Genomic DNA, 27,802 nt, shown 5'->3' with positions numbered 1-27,802 from the left:
TCTCTGACTTTAATATTCATTGTGATAATCTGTGATGCTCTGATGTTTTTCAGGTTAGCATTGTTCACCAGTATCACCTGGATGTTTTTACTCTGAAAGCTGCTGCTGGCACTGTATGCAGACTTGCGTCCTCGTGCATTGAAGGAGATGCTGGAAAAGGTAAAGCGACCAGCACGAATAAAAGCCCAGGTTACACTTAATATTAACATCGCTTTCGGGATCCATTTGTGGATAACACAAAATGAATCCATAACGTCTTGTGATCAGATCACTCAAATCAAGAAACCTGTGACGTTATGATGCCAGTTATGTCGGCTTTAAAATAAAATGACTGTCTAATCGGAAAATCTATACAATATACACATATATTGTACACAGCTTTTGTGCTGTTTGAGACGCAAGTATGCCATAACTGGGTTTTGGTTCCTCTTCAGAAACACAATTCGCTCATGTAGCCTCTCTGACACTCGTGGCTGGGCAACAAGCAGAATTCCAGGTTGGGTTTCATCCAAAGGTAGCCCAAAGCTTTGAAGCCAGCATGAAGGTCATGGTGCAGGAAAACCAGTACGATCAGACAGTGGTGCAGCTTGTGGGTGAGGGTTACCATGACATCATCATCCTGGACAACCTAGGAAGCAAGGTTCAGCAGGATATCACTGAAAGTGAGACATAGATTTTTTTCTTCTGGTCAACATGAAACACAAAATATGAGTGTGCTTGTAGAAATTAAAAATATGTTTTAAAAAACACTTTAAAGAATACTTCAAACACACTCGAGATTAAACTGAAAACTACAATGGCCAAGTAATCCTTTTCTCTTTGTCAGGCTCATCTGACCTTCATTTTGGAGACTGTCACGTGGGCCACTCTTATCAAGAAACCTTCACCATGACAAACCCAAGCGAATCCAGAGTGCTGCGGTTTGAATGGTTTCCCAGTGGCCCGGAGCTGAGCCTTTCCCCACAGGTCGGTCACCTACATTCCGGGTGTTCCAAAGCTGTGACGGTGACCTTCTGCTCGGAGCAGCCCGTCGTACTAAACGCTCAAACAATTACATGTAAACTTAGCAGCATCACCTTTCAGCAGCCTATAGACCAGGTCCCAGACTGGGACGATTGTCACAGGACTGTTAAATGGGTGGATGTAGACAATAAGTCATCACAGAGGCCTGCCAAACAGAAGGTGAGTTTCATAGAAACAGTGAAAAGTCATGCCAAATGCTGAGAGCTCATAGATCTTAAGTTACATTGTTTATCAACTATTCTGTGTTCAGGTGGTAGTGACAGACCCTGAGCCGCTTCACTCTGTGATGGAGGATTCCTCAAGAGATGTGGAGCTGAAAGTGAGCGCTACATGTGATTACAGCCAATACCAATGTGATACTGCACCCATCCGCTTCAAAGACACAATGCTCTACCAGACCAGAGTCTATAAGTAGGTGTAACAGTACAATTTGCTCAATATTTACATAATAATTGCTCATAAATGTATTTTCAAATGCTGAATGTTATGGGTTATTCCTCAAGGCTTCAGATGGAGAATAAAGGCAGTGTTCATATGGAATATTCATGGCAAGTTTTAATGGAAACGTATGGAAAGACTGCATGCTTTGGACAAGGAGGTAAACCTTCAGCCTCACAATGAATTCTTCTGTTATGAAATGTGATGGTTTAACAAAGATGCTTAATGCACATGTATGTTGTATCAGGTACAACCTCTCGTTCAGCTCATGGCAGGAGGACACCACTGAGACCAGCCAGCTCTTTGCAGGATGTGGCTTCTCTACTGCTAGGAGACCCAGAGCTCCCTCGCTTCAGCGTTGAACCGGGTGTAGGATCTATCAGCCCTGGGGCGAGTCAAACGTTCCACGTCCGCTTCTCCCCTTTGGAAGTGGCTGAGTTTGAGGCCAGGTTGATCTGCAGGTCAGAGATCCAGACAGACTTATAATATTGATAGACACAGTACTATGGACATGTTTTACCTTCATTGTCATTGATCCTTAATTATTGTGTTTAGGCTAGTTAGCGTTTTCTGTTTAGACTTGGCTAGGTACATATTTTTTATATCGCCAATTCGGTGGTGCTAATTATTGTGCTAATATTTATTTTCATGTAGCATCATTGATTTAGTGTTTATTTAGCTCATTAATCATTAATCAACTAATCATTAATTACGATATATTGGTATATTGCAAATGAACAAAAACTGTAAAAATGTTTAAAAAATATATTTTCCAATTGTCACTGCCAGATCGTCGATGGGAAAAAAAAGATTTTCGTATTCATCATGTAAAACTTCGTAAAGAAAATTGATCCAACTTTAAAACTGTATAGCATAATGACATAATGAATCCGCTGTATTTTTTACTGCAGTATCCCTAATCTAAAGGACGGGCAGAGTCCAGTAATCACTGTAAGTGGCCACAGTTTGCTGCCATACTGCCATTTCCACCTTAAGGATTCAGACTACCTGACTGCAAACAGACGTGACCCAGAGCTCCACAGTCTCCCTAACGTCGACCCAAATACCAGTGTTATAGAATTCACTTCTGTGGGTATCGGCACATCTGTTCACAGGTGTGAGAACTTGTGCCTTTTTGTTTTTATTAACCTTCTAAAACATTTGTCTTGATGCTACATACAGTAAGAATCCTGTCCCTGGTTTAAAAATATAGGTTTTGTATGATTAACCATTATCAATGCATTATTTTCTCACAGGGAATTTGGTATTGTTAATCCTACAAACAAGCCATATTCTTTCATGTGGAGACGTGAGGACTCTGGCGATTCCCGTTTTAAATGCTTTACACCAAACAAGTCCATTCAACCTGGAAAAGAAGTGAAGGTGTGTAGGTTGAGAGTTTAACAGTTTTGCTATTCGCTAATGTAGCATTGATATCAAAGCTCATTGATTTGAACCTCTTTTCTCAGGTCTCGTTTCAGTACCAGGCGTTGGACCTGGAGCTAGTGGAATCTTACTGGACCTTCTTAATCCCAGAACACAACCTGTCTTTGCCCTTCCTCCTGGTGGGGACTGCCAATGAGCCTGTGGTCTATATTGATCGAGCTCACGTGAATTTGGGCAGTCTGCTTGTAGGTGAGGATTCAATAAAATGCATTATTCTTTCTTGTTAGAGTCATAATAATGCCAGTGTCCTGAATAATTACGTTTTAAGGATCCCACATCTCATGCTGAGGACCATCCTTCTCCAACGCAAACAACATTAGCTGAACAGTTCAGGAGAGGTGTTCATGTGCATTTGTGTGCAGGTTTTGAAGCTCATCAGACTGTGTTTGTGGTGAATAGTGAAGATCAGCCGTTTCGTTTCAACGTCCAGGAGACCTCCTGCCACTCTGAGGGCTTCCATGAATCCTTGGTGCTAGAGCCCATGGAGGGAACAGTTCCAGCCGAAAATAAGTAAGTGCAAAATTCTGGCAAATTAAAATGATAGTTCACCCAAAAAGGACAATTCTGTCATCATTTACTCACCCTCTTGTCATTTCAAACCTCTATGACTTTCTTCCGCAGGACACAAAAGAAGGTATTTTGAAGAAAGTCATACATGTTTCAAAGACAAGGGGGTAAATAAATGATGACAGAATGTTTATTTTTGGGTGAACTATCACTTTAAGAAGGGCATCAGAGACATGATAGTAAAATATTATTTTCAGGAAACACTGGCAAAATGTTGGCTCAATCCTCTCAACCTCTTGATTGTTTCTGATAGGATCCCATTGATTATACGGTTCACTCCCACTCGAGAGGGAAATGTCAGTTTTAATTTGGTCATGACGGTGCAGAAGATGCTCCAGCCTCTGACCATGAATGTGAAGGGAGAGTGTTACAGCATGAACGCTCGTGTGCAATATGAGAGCCCAGAGGAGTCCATTGTAGAGCTTTCAGAAAGCCATATTCACCCCGTGGACTTCAAACAGGTTTGAATTTATGTCAAATCATTTAGGCACATTTAAATGAGTGCATCTGAGAGAGAGTCAGCACAAAACTTAACATCTCGTTTCTGACGTTCTGTCCCCTGAATAGGTGGAGCTAAATGATAAATCCACATGTACCTTTGTGGTGTCTAATCCTGGAAAATTCAGATTAGACGTCGAGTATGATCTGTCTGGACCAGCAGCGCTACAGCCCCACCTGCAGGTGGAACCTGAATTCGACACCGTGCCTGTAGGTGGACAAAGCTACTGCACCGTGACCTTCTGCCCTCAACGGAACTGTGTGCTTAGAGAACTGACATTTTCCATTAAGGTAAAGTAGCGCCCTGACCTCTTGACCCTTATCATTTACACAATTACATTTTTTTGGCATTTCATTCGTTCTTTAATGTTCTTTCCTTCGACCTCTATAGATAAAGAACGGCCTGACATTCTGTTGTTCTCTGATGGGTTCAGCTTTGGCTCCAGATCTTGAATTTTCTTTTCTCAAGTACAACTTTGGAATGCATTTTATACATTGCATTGGGATGAAACCTGCTACGCACACACTGGTGATTAGCAACAGAAACAACAGAGGAATCAGGTACAGATTTTAGAAACCGTTTTGTTTCCACCATACCCTTAAAGTTTGTAGAGCAAGGTTTAATTATGATATGATTGTATGTGTTTAGTCTAGACTGCTTGTTCTCCAACACACCCGTCCTGGAGGTCAGCTACACCCCTCAGGTCATTCCCCCCGGCGGTTCTGTGGAGGTGCTCTTTTCATTCTACCCACGCAAAGCAGTTCGCTACCACGAGAAAGTGGTTTTTGAGATGAACAAGTGTGCCAAGCAAATAGTGGAGATCTTGGGTCAGGGGATTGAGATGAAGGTGACAAGGCGCTTTAATCTCTGATTTAAATTGTCATACTTTGACAGATTCGACAATTTCTTCCTTCTTCTGTCAGATTAACTTGGAAGACCCGGCGCATAAAATAGTACATTTTGGAGCCTTGCAAACTTGGCAGCGGAGTCGCAAATTGGTCCCTCTGGTGAACAACAGCCACTGTTCTTTAACTTTTACTCTCATTCGCACACACTCTGATGATGTTCTCAGAGACTCTAAGGTAACACATGCCTACATATTATATACACACATTTGTTTAACTTCACACTATGCAGTATATCAGAATAATACAGTCACACTGCATTTTTAGGTCCTATCAGTGCGTCCAGAGGGGCAGGTGACACTGAAAGCAGGAGGGGGCCGCTGTGTAGCCGAGCTTCTCTTCTCTCCTGAACAACGCATGCCTCCTTTCACAGAGGAGCTGCAGCTGGAGTGTCTGGGTGCTGTGCGCCCCCTGCTGGTCATGAAGGGTTGCTGTCAGGGCGTGGAGGTTGGTCTGGACACAGACTACCTTCAGTTTGGAGCGGTGGTCCAGCGCTGCCAAGCCACGCGTCACGTTATCATGCAGAACACTGGGGACATTGGGGCGAGGTACATATCCAGATGTTATGACACACACTTCAGGTGCTTGGTATTAGATGTAGACTATCATAGTCAATTGTAATAGACTGTAAGTGTGACAACATAAACAGCTTTATTGATCCTTTTCGTGTATTAACAATTATTGTATTACTGTACCTATACAGTAATGGATTTTAAATGTGTTGTTGATAAGTTGTCTTCTCATTAGATTCAAATGGGATGTAAAGAGCTTTGCACCAGACTTCGTTATTTTTCCTGCTGAGGGCTATATAACCCCAGGAATGGAAGTATCCCTTGAAGTGACTTTTGCCCCCATGGTGATAAGTCAAGATCTGCGATATGATGACCTCTGCTGCACTATAGAAGGGGGTAAACCTTTAAAACTCACCATCACTGGCTCCTGTATTGCCCCTGCGGTCGCAACAGAGGTAAGAGCTGCACTAAACGTAATAAACTATAGACCGCGTGCGCCTGACCCCCAGTTAACTTCTGGTTTGTGTTTGGCTAGTGTCTAATAATATAATTCATATTTCATTTAATTTATGTTAATATTAATTTATATGATTATTTTATTGTATAATATTTGTATTAAACAAACGATTTGTTGAATTTTGTTCATTTTATTAAATAAGCAGTTTGTTGAATGCAGTTGGGTCGCATTTAAAGAAACCGTATGGTACATTGACATCTAGCAGTTGAGATTGGTATCGCAGTCTTAATTAAAGTTTAGCCAAGTAACGCTTCTTCGGTTTCTTTTGTGTGTTATCAGAAATAATCTACAGGCACTCTATTGTTTGTGAATGTCTACCGGAAGTTAAGGTGCGGTCGCGAAAGTGCGTATGCGCAGTACCGTACCGTTTGCTTATGTTGTTAAGATGGCAGCGGCAACAACATAAACAAACGTGACGTGGCCCAAAGAATTAATACTGTAACTGTTGAGTAGTTTTAATTTAATTTAAAACAATAATATAATCTAAATGAAATGTAAAATTATTATATTATAACCAAACACACACCGGACGTTAACTTTGGGCCAGGCGCGTGCGTCTGATGAAACCGTCTATATGATGCATATGGCCAGAGCAGAAGGCTGTTGCTAGGTTACAAAACCATTATTTAAGACTTAACAAGATGACAGATAGCAAAATGTTACAAATGAACTTATTTCATTCTTATAGTCCCAGTGAAATAAAAAATTACAATGCCTATTTTTTCATGAAATATTGCAGCGTTTATTGTAAATAGTTTATCAATGTGGGTCATTCTCTTTTTGAGTCTTCAATGTGTGCCCTCATAATCTTTAGTTAAAATCTGAAAATCCACTTCCTTCCTGTAACAACTATCCATCTTAAATTACGTATGTTAGACGGCTTGGGCGGGGCATCCGATGTCACAATCATGACTTTTCATGACTTTCTTACCAACCCCAACCACTACAATCTGTCATATTATATCACTCTCTTTATTTTTCTGTCTCTGTGTGTGATCAGGTGGTGAATTTTGTGTGTCCAGTGCGCAGTCAGTACACTCAGTCTGTGACTCTGCCCAGTCGCATTAACCAGCACTGGACTCTGAAGTGTGTCATAGAGGGAAAGCACTGGAGCGGGCCGCCCACTCTCCTCGTTGATCCCCCACAACAGAACACCTATGAAATCACATACAAACCTTTAGTCATGACTGCAGACGGGCAGAGGCACGAGGTACAACTCTCTCTATATTTTGAGAGAAATCTAGCCAAAAATACATGATCATACTTCCTCAATAGAATGACAGTTTATAGTGAAAGTAGTGAACATAAGCTCCAAAAAGCTTCACTATCAAACGTAGCCCAAACAATACCATGTAGATCCCAGAGCTGTGGCACAGCTTGTAACACACAGTCTCTTGACACATTAGATCAGCATTGAAAGGAAAGCGGGGTTGAGTCTGTATTGCGTCATGACCCAAACACATGTTCCAGAGTATTTCCTGTCGCCCTTTATTTTTTAATCTAGTAAAAATATCTGTCTGTACTTTGTGTTTGGTGCAGGGCTCTGTGTTCTTCTGCTTCCCTGATGGCAATGGAATACTATACATATTGCATGGCACAGCCGAGCCACCAAAGGCTGAAAGCACCATCACCGAAGAGATAGAATGCAAAAGCCACCACACACAGATTGTATCTGTTCACAACTGGCTGCCTAGACCTCAGCGGTACGCATCCATGACACATCCACTCCAACACATGTGAAAATTCAGTCATCACAAAATATAAATCGCAAATTTATCCCAACCCTCAGTTTAGCCGTCAACTATTTTGCATATTTAAAAAAAAAGAAATGCTTTGCAAATAATTAAAAATAAACATCATGATGCAGTTCACCTATCAAAATTATTTGTATTATTTATAAAATGCCATATTATCCTGTTTCATAAACATTTCCTGTCACGCGTAATAATTACTGTACATTACACATAAACATAAGCTTATTACACACGATAAACATGTCATTAATCCTCAAAATACTCATAATGCAGTTACAAAATACAGTGCCTCTTGGGAACATGAGGCATTTCATAACGATCATGACATTTACATGTATGTTTCCCCTGTGAAACACTAATGTACAGTATGACACATTTCATTGAATACCATTGCCCTAATCATTTTAATCCACTACATTGTGTAACTTGTATTTTCCTTTTCTATCCCCTCTGTAGGTTTCGTGCTATAATGGAGCTGATCAAATCTGATCGTTCAGATGGCATCTTTTCCCTGAAGGGCATGGAATACATTGACGTTCCACCACTGGAGAAGAGGAACTACACAGTTTCCTTCTTCACTTACAAAGAGGGCCAGTACAATGCTAAAGCAAGTGTTGTCCCAATGTGCCAATCCAGACGACTTTAAATTGTGAAATGAAACATATTTGTGACCCTGGACAACAAAACCATTCTTATGAGTCAATTTTTCGAAATTGAGATTTTTACATAATCTGAAATCTGAATAATTAAGCTTTCTACTGATGTATGGGTTGTCAGGATCGGACAATATCTGGCCGAGATACAACGGTTTAAAACTGGAATCTGAGGATGCAAAAAAATCAAAATATTGAGAAAATCGCCTTTGAAGTTGTTAATCAGAGGCACTGTAGCAGGCCATCCACTCATAAAAATAAAGTTTATATATATTTAGGGTAGAAAATTTACAAAATATCTTCATGGAACATGATCTTTACTTAATATCCTAATGATTTTTGGCATAAAAGAAAAATCGATAATTTTGACCCATACAATGTATTTCTGTCTTTTTCTAAAAATGTTCCCGTGCTACTTAAGACTGGTTTTGTGATCCAGGGTCACATTTATGGTCATACAACATCACATGCAATGCATATTTATTGTAGGTGACGTTCAAGAATGAAGCAACAGGTGAATATCTGTTCTACAATCTCAACTACAAAGCAACGCCCCCAGGTGTGATCGGCACTATAGAAATGGTAACCCGGGTGAGACAGATGGCATCGGGATCCGTGGAGGTGGAGAACCCTCTTCTCGTGGACCTGTACTTCTCTGCAGAGTGCCAGAATGCAGATATTAATGTGCCTCCACAGTTCTTCGTGCCTTCCCAGTATAAGGTACTGTACTGTGTAGAGCTTCTCTCATGTACAGTATATGTACAGTAATAAACACATATGCGGTAACTAAGTAGATCATTGATACCTGCGCTCTGTAATCGAACAACGTCTTGTGGTGCCGTCCCACAAAGGAAAAAATCACTCGTACTTCTTCAGTTAGGGCTGTCAAACGATTAATCACGATTAATCGCATTCAGAATAAAAGTTTGTGTTTACATAATATATGTCTGTGTACTGTGCATATTAATTGTGTATGTATAAAAACATATACATGCATATGCATATATTTAAGAAAAATATTTAATATAAAATGAATCAACATTTACATGTATATGTCATTTAAATTATTGGTTAATATAAATAAATACATGTAAATATTTCCTTATTGTATACATGTATGTGTATGTGTTTATAAATACAAAATGAATATGCACAGTACACAGACATATATTATGTAAACACAAACTTTGATCCTGGATGCAGTTAATCGCGATCAATCGTTTAACAGCCCTAATTTATATTACAATATTACCTTATTATACTTTGTTGTTTAGGGAACACTGACATTTGAATACCAGCCTCTGTGTGAGGGAGAGACCAAAGCTCGCCTGGTGTTATATGCTGCTGAACTCGGCCACTTCTTTTATGAGCTTCAGTTAAAGGCGCTGCCTGCACCCCCCGAGAAGCCCCTCTATTTCAAAGCGCCCCTCGGCAGCAGACACAGCATCACAGCAAAATTCACCAACTACTCTCGTGTCAAGACCGAATACATTTGCAAGGTAGGAGCTGTTGCTTTATAGCATGTTAACTGTTGCAGTTTATCATAGATTGTAACGCACAAATTCTATTTCGGATCAGGCGGACAGCCCCAACTTTATTGTGGAAAAGTCCATTAAAACGGCACCAGGGAACCAAGCAGGCACGGACGTCAGTGTGACTGTCCATTTTGAACCTTGCCACCTGGGAGAAATCCACAGCCTGCTCACCATCTCCTCAGAGTTAGGAGGAAAGTATGTCTTCCCTCTGTATGGCACCTGCACCCCACCCAAAGCTCAGGGTCCCCTCAACATCAGCTCAGGCTCAAGTGTTTCTATAGCCTTTAAGAATGTCTTTCAACAGGCCACGACCTTTTCCTTCCACGTGGACAACCCTGTCTTCACTATCAAGGGTACAGAGACTATTTCACCCCAGAAGACCCAGAACATACAGGTTATATTTGAGGGTCCTCCCGTGGGCTCCAGGGGCCCGTGTCACGGAAAGATGACAATTTCCTGCCCACGGATAGAAGCCCATGGACAGGGTATCTTCTGGGTTTATTACCTGAAAGGTAACAGTCCAGAGCTGGCTTCAGAGAAAAAAACATCCTAACCAGCAGCAAGAGATGGAAGGAGAAGCCTGCTGTTCTCTGGTTTAAAGGCTTCTTGATCATGCTTAAAATATTTGCAGCTTTAAATATTTTTTCATGCAATGACTTCGGAAGTTGATTTTCTAGCACTTCAGGTCTTTTTTTCATTTTAGCTTATTTACAGATATTTTTGCGTATTTATTGTCGGCCTTTCAAAAAACATGCTACTGTGTTTCATAATACAATATTCATTTATTGTAAAGAACTATTGTTAAGACTAGTTTATTGTGAAACATAAAATCTAAAGATTTTAATAAACATTTCTCTTTAAACTGTGGTATTTATAACCTTGAAAAAAAAAGTCAAATACAAGTTTAAGTTTCTGACTCCTGGGTTACTCCGTTTAGTTCCACTAGGAGGTGCACTTACTGCTCCTACATCATTAAGGATATTCCTCTTGTGTGTGTGATTCCTCTTGTGTGTGTGCGTGTGTGTGTGTGTGTGTGTTTCAAACTGTGTTGCGTAAAGATGTGTATGATCTCAGTCCTCTTGCTGTATCCTAATCTCAAACCAAGTGTATTAGTGCAGTGTCTAAATTTGGGGGATAGATTTGACATTTTCGCTATGTGAAGGGACCTTAATAAAAATCTGCTGTTAATGCTATAGCTCAGGATATTTCAAAACCAACCTTCCAGTGCGCCTGACCACATTGGCTTTTATTGTTTAATGGAGCCCACTCCCAATGTGTCTTGGGCTGATAAACCTCAGCCACATTAACCAAAATAGCCATTCAGCTTTCTTGGCGTGCCATGATGTACCACTGAGTTTGTTTATGTGTGGAAATGAGAGAACTGTCACTGCAACGTACCAATTGGCTGCAAGGGGTGTTGATCTGAGCGCCTCCAAAGACAAGGGATTACCACTTGTTGTAATTATCCGAGCTCCCTCTGTGGGGAAAGGGGAGTAACAGGTTGCTGTGAGTCGCCCTACATTAAAGAGATGCATCCAATGGCTTTTTTCTGTTTGGCTAAATGCCTCGCTATAGGAACGCGAACTGTAGGAGGGGGTTGTTCTTTGTGCCAATTAAATAAAGACCCTTTTAGATAGAATGACTTAATCACCCCTCGTAAAGGGCAGGTCCGGGGAGTCTTTCAACAGTCTTTCAAGTCACAAAGGTCATTTTAGACCGTTATAGAGATGTAATGAGGGATTTTCTAAGGGCAGGGGAACCCGGGCAGGGGAACCCGCCCCAAAATTGTTAAGCAGCTGTCCTTGTTTTTTAACAAATCGCACAACATTTCTGTGGGGGAGGTGACTTTATTAAACCAATTTGATTGGTTGATTTTTATTTGCTTCATTAACTGTGCAGCAGAACATTGAACTTTACACGGCAGTGGTTGGAGCAGTGAGAGACCTTTTTTTTTCAAATGGTGTATTTTGATGCCAAGAAAGTTTGGGTAAGCCATCTTAGATGAGCAGAATGTTTACAACTGCTGACCTTATAACCCTGCTGAAAAAAAGCAATACATTTAATGGTTTTCATTACAAATATGATTATAAACCATTAGCTGTTGTACTGTGTATAATGTATTTTGGGCCTTATTCCAGTAGGGTTTAATGGTTGCTGTTCCCATTTGCCAGATAACCACCAACACATTGCCAGTAGAGACTCACCCACACAGTTTCCATTTAAACCAATTGATTCCCATTATAACCATTACAATATATGTCATGGTGTCTACTGAATTTTTCCAGAATTGAATGACTTTCCCTGTAGGATTGAAAATCTTCAACTAAGAGCAAATTTAAATAGGTCAAATCCAAAAATAGACTGCATCTTGAAAAAGTTAAGGCTCTCTCCCTAAAGCGCAACTGCTGTTTTTCCTTCATTACTCTGCGACTAGTCAAAATGAATGACACTTATTAAACTGCTCCAGTTATGTGTATGACAGGAGGGGCGATATTTGAGATGTATGATGTCACAGAGGAGGGAGGGGTCGCCCCCATAGCGCGCAGCATGAACGCTCCGCGGCAAAAGGATGTGTGAACAAGCAGCGCGCTACTGCAGGGACGGCGTCCACAAACTGCTCCACAAAGAACAAGCCAAACTCCGGTCACAGGACAGCAAAGAGCAGCCCAACCCCGGGGCTCAGGACAGCGAGACGGCTGCACAGTCCGGAAACAGCGGCGCACAGCCCGGTGGAATAGACGGGCTCGTCCGCTGGATAGTCACCAAGATGAGCGACAACAAGAGCATCTCAACACGGGAATATGTGAAGGAGGAGGCGGCGGTGGCTCAGGAGCAGTTCTTCGCACCGGAGCCACGGAAAGGCATCTCTGTCATTTTGGATGTAGGTGTTTAACAGTGTTTTTTTTCTTGTGTCCCACCACAAATGAAAAGCGTGCGCGGGTTTTACTTTGTTTAAGTTCAGTTGCGTTTATGACTAGAGCAATTTGACGAATGACAACTCGTCAACCAATTGTAATAATTTAAGGAATAACTGTACAGGCAGAATAAAAGCACGTTATATTTTTTTCATCAACCTATTTAACTTTTATAGCTAATGCAGTCCACCCATTTTACGAAGCATACGGAGTTGACACCTAATTGTAGTCGTATTGTTTAAGAGATATCCAATATGTGTTTACGATAAGTTAACCGAAAGCTTACGGAACTTTGCATTTACACAGCGCGTGTACGCGCGATCATCTCTGTATCCAAATGCTGTTCATCCAAATGCGCCTTCAGTGTGCGCGCAGCGGATTTATTTGCGCAGCCGCCCGACTTTATCTACTCGTAAAACGATGTGAATAGGATATCTAGGAAATCTACAGTAAAAGCACGAAATGGTTCAGTTGGTGCATCCCGCGGTACCACTCAACATCCCGAGGTTATAAAACGGTTTCTACTCTGATTTTATTGGTGGACCTCAGCGCGTACCCAAATCTAAATAATTAATTGCGCTTTCCAGTTATGCTGTGCGGTTGGCTGCTGTGCGGAGATCTCAACAGTATTGGTTTAGTAGGTCAAACTATTGCCTCAGTATTGTTAATCGGTGCTGGATAACTACGTCTGTCAGATGATTGTATCTCTTGAGATTTCGACGTTGCTTTTAGGGATATAAGTAAGAAAGCGATAAGAAAACTAGATCACTTCCAGGCCTATAGATAAAGTATCAGGTAGCCAAAAAAGGCTAATTAAAAATATCAACAAAAAAAAGAATGGAGGCACAATTGTACCTATCTGATGGTGAATAAGAAAAAAGAGGTGTAGATAATGAGGTGGTGTTGTTAATTGATCTTTATGGATAGTGAGTGTGTGTATACCGGCTCTCGTGGAGACTTGGAATGGAGCACAGGTGCTTGTACAGGAATTGATTTCTCTCTGTGCTTTCTGAGAGAATTCCATTACTTAACTCAGTCTATCTCTACCAAATTACGCGTTCACTAGCATGCCTGTTCTAGGATCAGCCTTCGCTCGACTGAAGCTCAAGACTGCATTGCTTAACAGTCACGTATAGCCTCCCGCCACAATTTTCTTCAAATTTTCAGTCTTATGAAGACTTGTCTCAGAACGCCTTCGATTTGCTGGCTACGTCTCAAGCATGGATTCACCGGGTGTGTCGATGTCAAATTCTCTCTGCCTGGTTTCCCCAAACCTGACAGCACAAACTAAGAGGAGCATTAACAAGCTGTCATAAATGAGGCTCTTTCAGACAATCTCTTACATCATCATGTCCAAAACTTTACCAAGGTCTAATTAACTGAATCTGGAAGATATTTGTGCAATGTTTATAACCGAGTGTGTACTAGGCCTATTTGTAAATTGCAGGGTTTAATTATCCTTGAAAAACATGTAAATGTTAATTACTGGACATGTGTGAGAACAGAGAGATGCTTTTTTGTTATAAGTGGTTAGCTGGTGACTGCACATGACATTTACTAAAGACTTCATCACACTATTGACTTGAACTTTAAAATACAAATATTTTTGGCATTTGTGCAGTGAATTGGATTTGAGCCAACCATAGAGAATCAATTAAATTGACCGAGCAAGGCTAAATATGAGTTCACAGAGTGGTGCCTGCTGAACATATCAATCTTTTGCATGAACTCTAGTTTTACTTTGCTACAGTATGTAGACTTGTGTATCTTCATTTTATTTTGCTTCTTTATTATTAGTCCGGTATAAAGAAGAAAAATCTCAGTGCTGCATGAGGTATTCTTTGGCTGTGCTTGATTTTAATTCAGTTCTGCAGTTATTCATGTTCATTTTCTCCCCCCTTGTTGTTCAGTCATTGTTTGTACATTTTAGTTAAGTGATATAATTAGCTATGAATATAATAATTATATTTTTTCTGAAAACCGTGTTATTTATGGTCGATTCCCATTTATTAGATTTGTAGTTCATATTAGACCTTTAGATTTTTGGTAGCTGTCCTCATTTCAAGACATACAGAGATCTATCACCTGTGGAAACAAACTGGGTCACCTACATTAGATGACTTTATGTTGTCAGAACTTACAATGGTATTTAACACAAGCTTGTTCCTTTATTGTGCCCCCTTTAGTCTTGAACACCTCAGCGAGGTGGAATTGTACCACAAATTGGATACAAAAATGTTCTTTTATGGAGGTGCAGTATATTCACAAATTGATGGCAGTCAGGCTCACAGGTTTTTCTTTTTAAAATATGATGTTGCAATTTCAGATTTACTTATTCTTGCAATAAAAAAAGGGTGTATAATGGTAACAGGGTTTCACATTTGGCTTAAATGAATCTCAATTTAAAACCTAATGTTTGTTTACAGTTTTTGGAAGAATAATTTAATTCTAGTATTAAATTAAATCAAATATATTTGTATTTAATTATCCTACAATAACATTGAATAACAGGGTTGACCATGGTAACATTTCTTAGCGTGTTGCAGAAAGGTTCCATGATATTACCCCATGGTCTCAAAAGTTACTTTCTATCTTTATTTTAACTGTATTCCAACATAAGTTTTCTATACAGTACGAGAAAAATATTGGATTTGTGCCAAACGCTATTTAGGAAAGACTAATAATATCCAACTGTATTAATGCAAACTGAATTGACAACTTTTCACTTTAATATTTAGACCCTCTGGCATATTATGCCACTGCTATAGTAATATTGCTCTTTGATCAAAGCATGATCCTGACAGTTAATGCTGCAAACCGTTTGGCTTTCAATTGTAAAAATAGCTTTCAACATTAAATATCAATGGTTTATTCAAATGCTTTGTCAAATCAAGATATGCTGCTGTTTCCACATTTATTTTGCTCCTTTTGGTGGTACTGTAGCGAAAAATGTGTCCAAAATAAAAAGACAGTTATTGGTCCTCTAGCTGTTTCAGTGGTTGCCCTATGTCCATTTATCCCTCTGGTGTGGCTTTTGTGTTTGTTCTGTGATGGTGAAGTATCCTGACAGCTGAAATGCAGTTAGTTCTCAGAATTGAATGAAACGTCTGCTACATCCAAGTGAGAACCTCTTTAGACTGTCAGCAGATGCTGATCACTCTTTTGTAGCGGATCAAATGAATTGTTAATAAGTGTTTTGATTATGTAATGTTCGCCACACGCTCCAACAAAGACACAAACATGCACATTCAAAGCATTACCATCCACGTGAATGCTTGCATTTGCAGTCAGTCCATTTAACAAGAATTAACCACGGTGCAACAACTGCACTTCACGTTGTATTTATTTATTAGTCATTGTTATCAGCAAATGTGGAAGGGTAATAGATTGACTGATGTAAATTGGCCCATAGTGACGAATGCTTTCCAGCACATTCTATTGACTGCAGTGAGGATTTTCCTGTATTACCAGAGAGTCTTAAGTGCTCCATTTCACATCTGATTGGTCAGTGTATTCTTGCTCTTACAGATGTAAGTAGGCCTACCTCACTTAATTTCCTACAAACGGACCCAAATTGATCGGCAACTAACAAACTGCAATGAACAGAAACTTAAATAGTGCACTGTCATTTGTGCTGGTGGCCCTCTATAATCAATGTAAGGAATAATCACTTACATGTTTCACGTGTCAGGCCATTGCTTTGCAGTCAGTCTATCTATAGAACCACCCCCTTCTTTAAAAGCTTTCCGAGTGAGTTTAAGTGACTGATGGTTGACATTGAACCATAGAGAGAAAAATCGTTTTAATTACTTTTATTCAATTTTTTCCAGTTTATATTATGTCTAAAAAATATTTCTGGTATTGGTTAATATCGTATGTGATGAAGTTATTTATAATGGAACTTTTATACAAGGTATAAGTGTGGAGCCTTTTTCCTTTAGGGGTTTAGTAATAAATTAGGGAATTGAAGCATGGTTAGGGTTTAGGATTAAAAAAAAAATTGCATGGTAGTTTACATTTATTTATATGGGTTGAAGTCTTAAAGTGTACGAGAGGAGAATTTAAAAGAGAATGTGATTAATAATTGATATTAATAGATTGTATTTCTGTGTGTGTGTGTGTGCGTGCGTGCGTGTGTCTTTTCAGATTTTCCGGAGAGCTGATAAGGATGGTAAGTGTGAAACAGCTTTTTTGTTTAAAAATTTGATTCTGTTCTGTGAAATCAAAATCGACCCTACTTTCTCATCATTCCTGGTCTTTGCATGATTTTTATTCTTGTTTAATTTTCCTTTTCCACTCACCCTTTTAGAAAGACCACTATTGTTGTTCACTAGCATTTGTTGTTTTGGGATGTAAAATTTCACACATGCAGCACTCTCTAAGAATGTAATGGTAAATCTAATTTTCCATTCAGCGGACATGTGAGAACAGAACCCATTGTCAAAAAACAAGCAAATCAGTGCTACCAAATGTCTAGTATCAGACGGTTTCTGTTTTGATGCTTTTGTGAACAAAGCTGTAAGATTAATAGGATGAGCACATTTTAGGTTGGAACACACCGATATTTGGTCTTGTCAGTATGTGCTTTTGGACAATAAAAAGCATTTACATACTGAATATAAGAACACAGAGCATTATGGACAAGGTAAAAATAAAATATAAAATAGAAGCTTTTCTGGCACAGGTGACATCTCAGGATTCAAGGCATTCATGGCAAGACTGACATTTTATGGACAAAAAACACCAAGCGGTTTCCTTTTTGTTGCATTTTAACAATTCGATTTTTAATGCAATTTATCTACAGCAGCTGCATGTGTGAAAGGAACTGTTGTAAGATACACAGGCATTTAATTAATGTTTGTTTTAGAATTGTTTTTACAAGAACAAGAATAGCAACTAAATAAACATCTGCAGCCCAATAATTTAACATTAAAACTTTACTTTGTACCATTATAGTTTCAAATGGCATTAAACATCTTGACTATCTTTGTCCTTGCATACTGATAGTTAAAAAGAGAGCAAGGAATATTTCAGGACACATCATGGAAATTTGTTGGTTTATACTTATAACAATGCTATTTAACTGGCAACGCAAATGCATTTGCTAATTGATTTTAGATTAGCCTCATTATGCAGATGAGTCTCTTCATCCATATTCATATTATGTGTATCTGTAGGGCAATTGATATTTTAGAGAGAGGCTTTGTTGCATAAGTTGACATGCAAAAATCAATGCACGAGAAGGTACAATATTACATATCATCCATTTGTATCGTAATACAATTTTTGTTTCTTGGTCGCCTGTTAGTCTTGAGCTCTCGGCCATGATTATTGGACACAGATCTGCTCTAATCCAATTTTTCCAATCTTTTGCATCAACCTTCGAACTGAGATGAAACATTTGGCAGAAAACTTTGTTTTCAGTTTTCTTTTTTAAAAGGAGAAATTGAAACTAGTGCACGCACCTGGGCTTAAAAGAAGTCTATACAAATAGCGAAGAGAAAACTTCAACAAACCATCTTGTTAAAAGCAATAGTTGCTATTTGATGTGTGGTGCTAGCGCAATTTGTGTTATTTTTAAACCACTCCCCTGAGAACAGCATGGTGATAACATTAATGAGAGAGAGAGAGAGAGAGAGAGAGAGAGCGGATGCAACCGACAGAAAGCAAGGCCGACACGGCACCACGGGGAATTGGGTGTCATATTTTGCAACATTTTGGCTTCAAAACACACATCTCTCTAACAAAGCACAGCAATTTTATTTGCCTCCAGCTTTTAGAGCTTAACTCACAGAAGTGAAATGAAACATAATTCGTCTTTCTTTTTTCAAAGAGGCCAGGATGCATTGAATACATGCTATAGATCCATTTCTCCTCCAGAATAAAACCATCACACTGAGAGCAAACAGCACTGGTCTGCTGCGCGGCTTTTACCGCAGGAGTGATTGGTTACATCATGCGTTCGGAGTGGGCTGAGAGAATCATTAGTGTCTGTTCTCCAGAGGAAATGACATGCTCTTTTGGCCTAAGAGCTTTCACGCAGGCTCGGTCTGCCAGACTGCCTCAGGATTTTTGATTGGGCAGGGAGCGTAAATCTGCCTGGGCTGTTGACACGGGAGCGGCGTGTCGGAGACCTGCGTGACCCGTCACCTGATCTGCATCTGTAGCTCGCCCTACTAAATATATCACAGCTTTTAAGGGAGAGAGAAAAGTACCTGTAATGACAGACAAGTGAGCGATAATGGAAATTTAATAGCCCTCTAGTAGCTGTTTTCAATTCTGTCCACAGTGTTCAGCATTTCTCACATTCAAAAGATCTCACGGGGCAGGGAGAGACGGATTCTCATGTGGCGTTGTAAGAAGTAGCAGAAAATGAGAGAGAGAGGCAGTTTGAGGGTGTTTGTGTTGCTTGTCTCTATGAAGCTCTATGTATTGTATATATATGTACAGTTTGTGGTTCGTTCACATGAACTGCTTTTGGGAAGTTGCTCCTGCAGCGTAATGTGACAGATTCCTTCTCAAACTGTTTCTGACAGCATGGGGCTAATTGTTTTATAGTTGTCATGCATGCAGCTTCAGCAATCACATATTATTTGCAGGACTGGAATATTTTGTCTCTATAAATGCAGGACTATTTAAAATCTATTTAAAATGAACTAGTCCAGACGAAAAGACGATTACGTATAATTAAAACTAGGGAATGAAAAATAATTTTATAATCTCACCCTTCATGCCATCGTAGGTGTATGACTTCCTTTCTTCAGCTGACCAAACCGTCAGATCATACCACCGCTCAAGTGTATATTTGAAAATCTCTTTGAAAAATGTTTAAAAATTTCAAATATAGTTTTGTATTTCCAAAAAGCAAAAAAATCCTAATTGTCATGAATTCTTGCATGAAAGGGTTAAATAATCTTTCCTAAAACTTTTCCTTAGACCTGTATTCCATATAGAAATCGAAAAACGAGGCAGAGGTGGGAAGAAAACCAGAAGGACAGATAGACTGCAGTGGTTTGGACAACCATCGGGTGTCTTTGACATGAAAAAAAACAAATGATGCGTTTTAAAACAACGTTAGATTGGCTGTGTGTGCGCGCGAATGAAACTCGCTTACGGCAGTTTACACACTCACTAATATGTGATGGTACGGCTTAAGTGGTCAAGTAAAAACCTCTCGTGTGACATGCATCCTATGCGTATATTGTCACATTTAAGATCATAAATCGTTTTAATAACTCCAGGTTGGTTGTCCAAACCATTGCAGTCTATCTTTCCTTCCGGTTTTCTTCCTACCTCTGCCTCGCTTTCGATTTCAACGTGGCGGCGGCGTGAAATCAATCTATGGATGTCCAAATGTGCTGTTTTTCTGGAATTGGAAAAACACTGTATACTTTTTAAATGATTGAATACTATGTTGCACTTTTTTATTGGTTAGGCATTTGTAAAACCCAGTGACGAACATAAAGGATGACTAATAAAGATGTCACAAAATATAGAGACAAGGTTTTAAGTACTTGTCATCATACGATTAGTCCCATAATACGAGAACTAATGAAATTTAACGTTTTTGCCATATTTGAACTTACCTTATTAGGCTGTCCATATTGTCTTTTTACATTTATGTGTTATATATTGATCTATAAATAGGCTTAAAATATGATTGTTTTCTCTCACAAACGTATCGTTTCACTTCAGAAGATAATTATAAACCCACTGGAGTCATATGGATTACTTTTATGATGGGTGGGTGCACTATTTTGAGCTTTAAAACTCTGACCCTACTCAACGCTATTACAAAACCTATAGAAACTAATTTCTATAAAAATCATAATGTTCATTACAAAATGGTAACCTCTTTGTGCATGGTTATTGAAATAAATATATTTGCAGGCACCCGTTAGCCTTAGATAAGTATAGAAGAGATAATTCCTGATTTGGACTTGTATGTATTTCTCTCATCTCTATACCTCCACCCCTTCAGAATTACCAGTTCTCACTGACAGTAAATGAGTGTTTATGTGTGTGTGCTCACTGATGACAAATTTGACAGCTACTTCACAGCATGACAGAAAGGCTTCCCTGCTTCAGACCTTATGAATCATTGAAGCTGTGTAAAAAATAGCATGATGGGTAAATCATATCTCCGATTCATTCTTTGTGCCAATACTCTTCTAGATATTCCTGTGGATTTATCTTTATTCTAAATATAATTTTTTTTGTAATGCACACAAAACCTGCATACCATCATTAATAAGGGGTCTTTTTGACACCACATATGCCTGTATCCTCCAGGGGCCGGTTCTGAAGCTATCGCCACCACGCAGGAACATCAACACATGTTGTGTTTACTTTTTGGATCAATAGAAGCTCATTACTGGATTCTCTTTGATGTTTCACCATGCTTTGCTTATTTGTGTGGACGAGCAGAACAGGCACTGCTGTAGTTCTCGAACTTTATTTACAGTAGTTTATTCAGTAATGCATCCGTTTACTCGATAGGAGATGAAAGAGGCTCTCAATGTACCTTATAACATCACAAACATCAGCGAGGGTCAGACTTTCGTACTCACGATTTAATAAACCATAGTCTCATGGGATAGACAAGTATCCATTCAATGTATACTTGAGAAAATTGCCAGAATCAGTAAACCATCTGGGTATTTTGTGCCTGTCTGAATACTAAGGATTCGCACATACCCTTGGCATACAGTATACTACTCACCTTGATTTTAACATAAAATAAAGTAGGAAAGTAGGCATTTTCAGATCCATTGCATGAATAACTATTCATTTATAAACTGTTCTTTATAAAGGCAATTTTATTTCCTTTCCAAAGTTGAGTTTTGCTTGGATTTAATACTTTACCACTTAATTTTAAAACACACTGTGTTCATTTAATTACATTTACCTCAGTAGAAAACGTCACTCTTGTAGAATGTCAAGAGACAGTAAAGAGAGTTAAATTCATCTGTGTGGGTGACAACCGTGCTCAACAGAATCGCACATGCTTTTGTCCAGAAGAGCATAAATACACTGTTCAAGTGCTCTCTGCACTGCCTGTCCTTGTTTTCTGTGCCCTACAATGCCCAGGGATATTTATTATTTAGCCACGGCGATGGCATTTTTGACTTTCTGCTAAACCAAAAATTGCACACCTCTGCTGGCTTTGGCAGAGAGGGGCATTTATCTCAGTGAGAGAGTTCTAAAGAGAACCGAGAGCATGCATGTGCCAAATATCATAAACATTATAAAAAAATGATATTGTGCACCAGAATCACCTTTTCTTAACGCATCACCTTCATTAACCTCAACACGCAAGGATGTACAGACAAACACTCTCGTACATGCAGGTTTGTGTTGCCATGGGAAAAAGCTGTCAAGCTGCAGTCAGCTCTCTTCTACCTGCCTTACACAAAGAACCTTCCTGGACCTCATTACTGCTCTTGATGCTCCAGTGCTTTTTCACTCATAATGTTGACGATAATTATTGTCACTCACACTGAAAAAAAGGGGAATTGTTTTTTATAGTTTTGTTGTGTGGGTGTAGGTTGTGCTGTGCATCGGGGGTGAGAATCAGCTGGTGCTATATTAAACCTATATACAATAATAGTGCAGTTCTCTAAATGTTTCAAAAGTGTTATATTGTGGTAGTTTCTCATTCATTCTTTTTCTACTTTGAGTTGTTGAGCAATGAAATCATTCTGCTTTACTTCACTGTAGATCTACACAAATAATGTAGATCATAAGAAAGTTCAAAGTATTACAAGATTCTTCACTATCCCATGAAAAGCCTTCAAGTTTGACACTATTGTGAAGTGGTTTGCATTTTATTTAGATCATTCTAGTGTGCTTAACTGTCACAGTGAGCTTCAGCTACTTGCTGGTCACTGTTTCCTCCAAAAGCATTGATTCTTGGCCCAAGGAAACTGATATAGTATGATGAATTAAAACATTGTAATAATTTGAAATACTATTTTTTACTTTCCCCACCTCTACCTTTTATGTAGGGCTGTCACAATATCAGATTATCGTGGTCAAAAGAATGCACAATATTATCACAATATCTTTTTTTTTTTTTAAGTAGCCTATTTAAAAATGATGCTACTAGTCAAATTCATCGTCTTTTTTGGCCAATGAATCACACTCAAAATATGAGTGTAGGTATGTGTCAGATCAGAAAAAAATATCTGCAAAAAATTCCACCTTGCTAAACAATAATGCTATCATTACGTAATAAAATGGTATAAATATGTGTATAAAATTATATATAAAATGGTATACACGTGTATACTGTAATAGAAATTTTGGTCACAAAATTGGGCTCTTGTGACCCAGTCTATAACTAGGGGAAAATCTATCATTTATTCAACCTCATGGCATACAAAAACTGTATCTGGCGATAAAGAAGATATTTTGAGAAATGTCTCCGTGGGTTTATGTCCATACAATGAAAGTCAATGGGGGCCAGTGCTGCATGCTTCGTTGCCTTTGTTTTTCAAAATATCTTTTCTTTAAAGGAAAGAAAGTCATGCAGATATGGAATGCAATATGAGTAAATTATGAAAGAATTTTAATTTTTGGATAAACTGTCCCTTTAAGAGCGGGCACCTTCCCAGCTCAACTCATTTCTGAATGCATTAACAGAACACTGGGAGAGCGACAGATCTGTTCCTCAGAGTGAACCTGCTTTGATGGAAGCTGGCCTGAGATCTGAGACCTGTCCTATTCCCTCACTACTAATTAAAGCCTCACTGGGCATCCTAGAGAGATCTCAGCTTTAAAAAATGGCTCCCTGAACAGCAAAACTCACTCATGATGCCAACTAGCTGCTGCCTTAAAAATGGATCTGGAAGATAAATGAATATCCCAGTCCCATGTGCTCTGTGCTGTGGGGGTTTTCACAGTGGTCAAAAGCAGTTCATGAGAGGAAACAGTTATAGACGGTTTAATTAAAGCATGGAGGGGACATACAAAGCACCCATGTGCTATGACTTTATACAGTATAGCATAACCCATTTCTTATTCACAATTTCTATATGGTTTTAAAATCTGTCTCATAATCATCTTGAACTTTTCACGCATTTTAACGGGTATCTTAAACAAGAAAAAATATTTAAAGTGAAATAAAAATTCCCTCCTGACTTCGCTTAACGTTGCACAATTTCCTCTCTGACTTTTATCTAGGGCCTTAAAGGAACCGTTCACCCGAAAATAAAATTTCTGTCATCGTTTACTCATCTCAAGTTGTTCCAAATCTGTATAAATTTCTTTGTTCCGAAGAACACAAAGATAGCTATTTGGAAAAATGCACGTAACCAAACAGTTCTTGGCCACCATTGACCATAGTAGGAAAAATAACAATGGTAGTCAGAAGGCGAACTGTTTGCTTTCCTACATTCTTCAAAATATCTTCTTTTGTGTTCAACAGAACAAAGACATTTATACAGATTTGGAACAACTTGAGGAGTACATGATGACAGAATTTTAATTTTGGGGTGAACTGTCCCTTTAAGGCCTTTGATAAGAGTTAGAGAGGAACTTTCTCTTTGCTAAGCTGCAAATGTGCAACATTAAGTGAAGTCAGCAGGGAATCCTTTTTAAAGTATTTGAAATGCGTTTGGAACCCGCAGGTCTGTTCAAATCACACTGTTCCATCCCAGGAGTCTTTGCCTAATTAAAAATACTCCAGGCTTCCAGCTAAGAGATGTGGGTTTGTCCCCGTTCTTCAATTGTTTTCCCTTCCACCTCCACCTCACGCTGACTCTTTTCCTCCCCCTCCGTCTTTGGCATTAATGCCAGACTAATTAGGTTTGCCTAAAATTTGGACTTATTTAAAAAGGTGTCCAATTAGTTTCCACTCTTCCACATGTAAATAGAACAAAAAAAAAAATGTTGAAAGTCTTTAATTTGAAGTATTGTAAGCACACGCTGGGTTGTCTTTATCAGTGATAAGTTGAGGAAATCCTCTGGGCTCTGCTCTCTGTGCACGTTAGGACAGGAGTGTTTCCCAGTATTTCTCAGACTACCCAACCGTGCACTGCCACATCAAAAGAAACACTCTTCTTGATGTGAGAGAAAGCACTGTGGTTGCAGGACTGCACTGCAGATGGGAAAGTAGCCCGGCAGGAGGGTTTCCTAGTGCTTCAGAGGATGTCCCAAGGCATTATGGCAGACGGTCGATTGGATTGTAGACATTAGAGATTCGTTGTTTATTGATGTTAGTGGAAACTCAGAGGGGATAACCTGACTGACCTGCTGGCCCACGCTTTTGCTAAACTTGGCTTTCTGACAGAGTTGATACTAGCATCTCTCTTAAAGATATTTCAGACTGAGCATTACGGCAGTATATCCTTTTCATTTGCTAAAAGCCGCATAAGAAACAAAAAGGCTATTAGGTTGTTATGCACATTTATATAAACATTTTTAGTGGCCTGCTGTTATAATAAAGTCTCACTTCATTTTCATTCTCAAAAGGATATCGCGTTTCTAGAGGACTAGAAATGCAGAGGGGCACAGTGAGCTTTAGAAAAGCTCAGAAAAAAACTTATATCAATAAAGATTTAGATTTTGAGTTAAATTGATAGTTCAACCAAAAATGTAATTTATCCCTGTATGACTTTTGTTTTTTTCTCCAGGACCCAAAAGACTATATTTTGAAAAACGTTAGTAACCAAACAACATTGGACCCCATTGACTTCCATTGTAAGGGCACAAAACCACTGAGACATTTCTCAAAATATCTTCTTTTGTGTTCCACAGAAGCAATGTAGGTTTTGAGGGTGAAACAATAATGGCAACATTTATATGTGGGTGAACTTCCCCTTTAAGAAACGTACAGTAGTTCCTCATTTTTGTGCTTTTTCACAAAAGCAATGTGACAACAAAACTGTTATCAGCGGTCACATACAATACATCTAGTAGATTTACCTCAAACCTGGGTAAAGTCATTGTCTGGTCCTAAACGAGTTTTGCAAGAGCAGATTGTTAACCGTCACTCTCAGCAGTTCTTCCACAGGGGAGTTGCCAATTGTAACACTACGGTGCATCCCGGCAGGAGAACACAGACAGAATTCTGACAGCATCATCAGTTCACTCACACAACAGCAGGAGTGAAATGGAGATCCGTGGGGATTGTGTGCTATCATAGGCGGTGCAAAATTAAGGGTGCTTGGTGAAAACTGCTTATCAGAGCCTTAGCATTAATTACTACACTCTTCCCAAATCCAATGAATGGATCTTGTTAAACTGTAAGGCAGCATTGCAATCTTTGCAATGCACTGTGACAAGCCACATTAAAAATGTATTAGGAATGGCAGCTCACTAGGTTTTGACGTGGAGCTTATAATTGGGTGAAGTGCAGGGGGACAGGTTTTATTGTGTTCAAAGAAAGAGACATTTATAGTGCACTAGTTTATTATAGAGTGAAACATGGTCATTGCAAATTGTGCATCGTCTGTGCTTCTGGTGTCTGGATGTTGTTTCCAGTGACTGTGACGGGTCCCGGGTGAGGGTAAATTCATCCTTGGAGATGTCTGCGGATACAGTATATATGGAGACCTGGTGGTGATTATAAGACTGGTGACAGTTGGGTGCAGGATTTCTTAAAACGTACTGCCAGCTCGATTGCTTTCCACTGTTTTGTCTTCCAGTCATGTCTTGAGTCTGTTGTGGAGGGGTGGGCGCTGTCCGTGGTACTTCTTCTTGACAGTCACACATACTGTACAACTGTAACACAGATGCAGAATGCTAACAAATGCCAAGATAGAAGATAGATGTGAGTTTCTCAAAAATAAATAAATAAAAACTGAAACCGGAAGTGTTTCTGGACCAGTGTTTACATCTTGCAAAGTGGTCTGTACCCTCCCCAGTTTTTTCAGAAACCCTATTTTGTTCACCATTACTTGCTAACCGCTGGCTCTACACAATTTCACATCTGTAGAAATCTAAAGCTCCTTTAAACAACATTATGTTTTCACTACAAAAGTAATGCAGCTTGTGACCCCATTAAAACAGACAATTTTACATTTGCATGTACAAACAAGCAAGCCAGACTCAATTCTCTCACTATCTCTCACAGTTCACAGCAGTAACCTGTAGACCATTTGGACATAATTTCCTTGAGCCGGGAGCTTGAGGTGCTATTTTTCAGTATCACACAAACTGCTTTCTGGACCACTCGACTCCCCCGAGTAAAGTGTAAAATGGGGGACTGAATCATCGACCTGACCTTTTCGTTGAAACCTCTCTCCACAAGGGCCCGCACCTCTGACTTTCATAACAATGAACCAAACACACACTTCAAAACAACTGAAGCGCACAGCTATTAGAATCGAGGGCGACCTCTCTGCCCCGCTTAGGGAAAATCTTCACGATATTAAGGTTTAATGACAGATGATGTGTTAAAGGAGGGGTAAAAGCTGAAAATCATCTCTAATCAGTACTCATCATAGCTTTTCTTTTATAATGTAAGATGTATTTCAAGCATCTGTTGATGATCTACTAGCATGATTATGATTACAAACAGCATTTCACAAGAGGATACATGTAGAGCTGAGCTTTTCTAAAATACAGAAATAGTATATATTATATTCTTAAATTTGTCATTTATATTTTTGGCATTAGTTTTAACATCTGCTACAAAAGTGCAGTATATAGCAAAAGTAGAGCATCGTATTGGTTTATGAAAAATGTGGAATGGTCTCAGGTGGCAAGAAGTGCATGTGGCATGCAGGAAGTAATGATAACGACCATTCTGAGGGTACTTTGCTGGCATCCAAAATTCTGCCCTTTCCTCGCCCTCACTAATGTGAGAGCCAACTCTGAATGTGCACCTATAGACTTAATTATTATTATTATGTAATATCTTTGATGTGTGCATTGGTGTACTGCTTTAACGGATCATAAAACTCTCAGATCGGATCAGCAAATGTAAATGCTCATCATATAGTTGTATTAATATAATATGTGCAGTTTAGAGTTTTGTCACTTTGATCTATTTACTGCGGTATATGCAAATCTTTACCCAAAGTTGCTGTAGA

At 39.2% G+C, this 27,802-nt stretch overlaps 2 protein-coding genes across 3 annotated transcripts in view; both read left to right on the top strand.

Moving 5' to 3' along the window:
• hydin (HYDIN axonemal central pair apparatus protein) overlaps positions 1–10,603 on the top strand; it is a 53,308-nt gene extending 42,705 nt beyond the window's left edge. Inside the window, exons 59-81 of the mRNA XM_057348685.1 lie at positions 54–159; positions 435–662; positions 827–1,182; positions 1,274–1,434; positions 1,527–1,621; positions 1,709–1,922; positions 2,373–2,576; positions 2,718–2,844; positions 2,931–3,096; positions 3,270–3,417; positions 3,728–3,935; positions 4,042–4,263; positions 4,364–4,533; positions 4,622–4,820; positions 4,897–5,055; positions 5,146–5,426; positions 5,626–5,845; positions 6,908–7,117; positions 7,447–7,610; positions 8,118–8,268; positions 8,804–9,034; positions 9,589–9,813; positions 9,893–10,603. Coding sequence (XP_057204668.1) covers positions 54–159; positions 435–662; positions 827–1,182; positions 1,274–1,434; positions 1,527–1,621; positions 1,709–1,922; positions 2,373–2,576; positions 2,718–2,844; positions 2,931–3,096; positions 3,270–3,417; positions 3,728–3,935; positions 4,042–4,263; positions 4,364–4,533; positions 4,622–4,820; positions 4,897–5,055; positions 5,146–5,426; positions 5,626–5,845; positions 6,908–7,117; positions 7,447–7,610; positions 8,118–8,268; positions 8,804–9,034; positions 9,589–9,813; positions 9,893–10,402 — 4,755 coding nt within the window. The 3' untranslated portion in view covers positions 10,403–10,603. The remainder of the gene's footprint in view (positions 1–53; positions 160–434; positions 663–826; positions 1,183–1,273; positions 1,435–1,526; positions 1,622–1,708; positions 1,923–2,372; positions 2,577–2,717; positions 2,845–2,930; positions 3,097–3,269; positions 3,418–3,727; positions 3,936–4,041; positions 4,264–4,363; positions 4,534–4,621; positions 4,821–4,896; positions 5,056–5,145; positions 5,427–5,625; positions 5,846–6,907; positions 7,118–7,446; positions 7,611–8,117; positions 8,269–8,803; positions 9,035–9,588; positions 9,814–9,892) is intronic.
• Positions 10,604–12,345: 1,742 nt separating this feature from the next.
• The window catches only part of necab2 (N-terminal EF-hand calcium binding protein 2), a 68,787-nt gene continuing 53,330 nt past the window's right edge, over positions 12,346–27,802 (top strand). Inside the window, exons 1-2 of one of the 2 annotated variants that reach the window (XM_057348565.1) lie at positions 12,346–12,730; positions 16,911–16,935. In XM_057348565.1, the coding sequence (XP_057204548.1) occupies positions 12,419–12,730; positions 16,911–16,935 (337 nt within the window). In that variant the 5' untranslated portion in view covers positions 12,346–12,418. The remainder of the gene's footprint in view (positions 12,731–16,910; positions 16,936–27,802) is intronic. The other variant, XM_057348564.1, reaches the window with a different exon arrangement.

Source organism: Triplophysa rosa, linkage group LG12 (assembly GCF_024868665.1).
Source record: "Triplophysa rosa linkage group LG12, Trosa_1v2, whole genome shotgun sequence".
In the NCBI taxonomy this organism is placed as follows: domain Eukaryota; kingdom Metazoa; phylum Chordata; class Actinopteri; order Cypriniformes; family Nemacheilidae; genus Triplophysa; species Triplophysa rosa.
The sequence above is the reverse complement of the archived record's forward strand: the minus strand, read 5'-3'. Positions and strand labels throughout refer to the sequence as shown.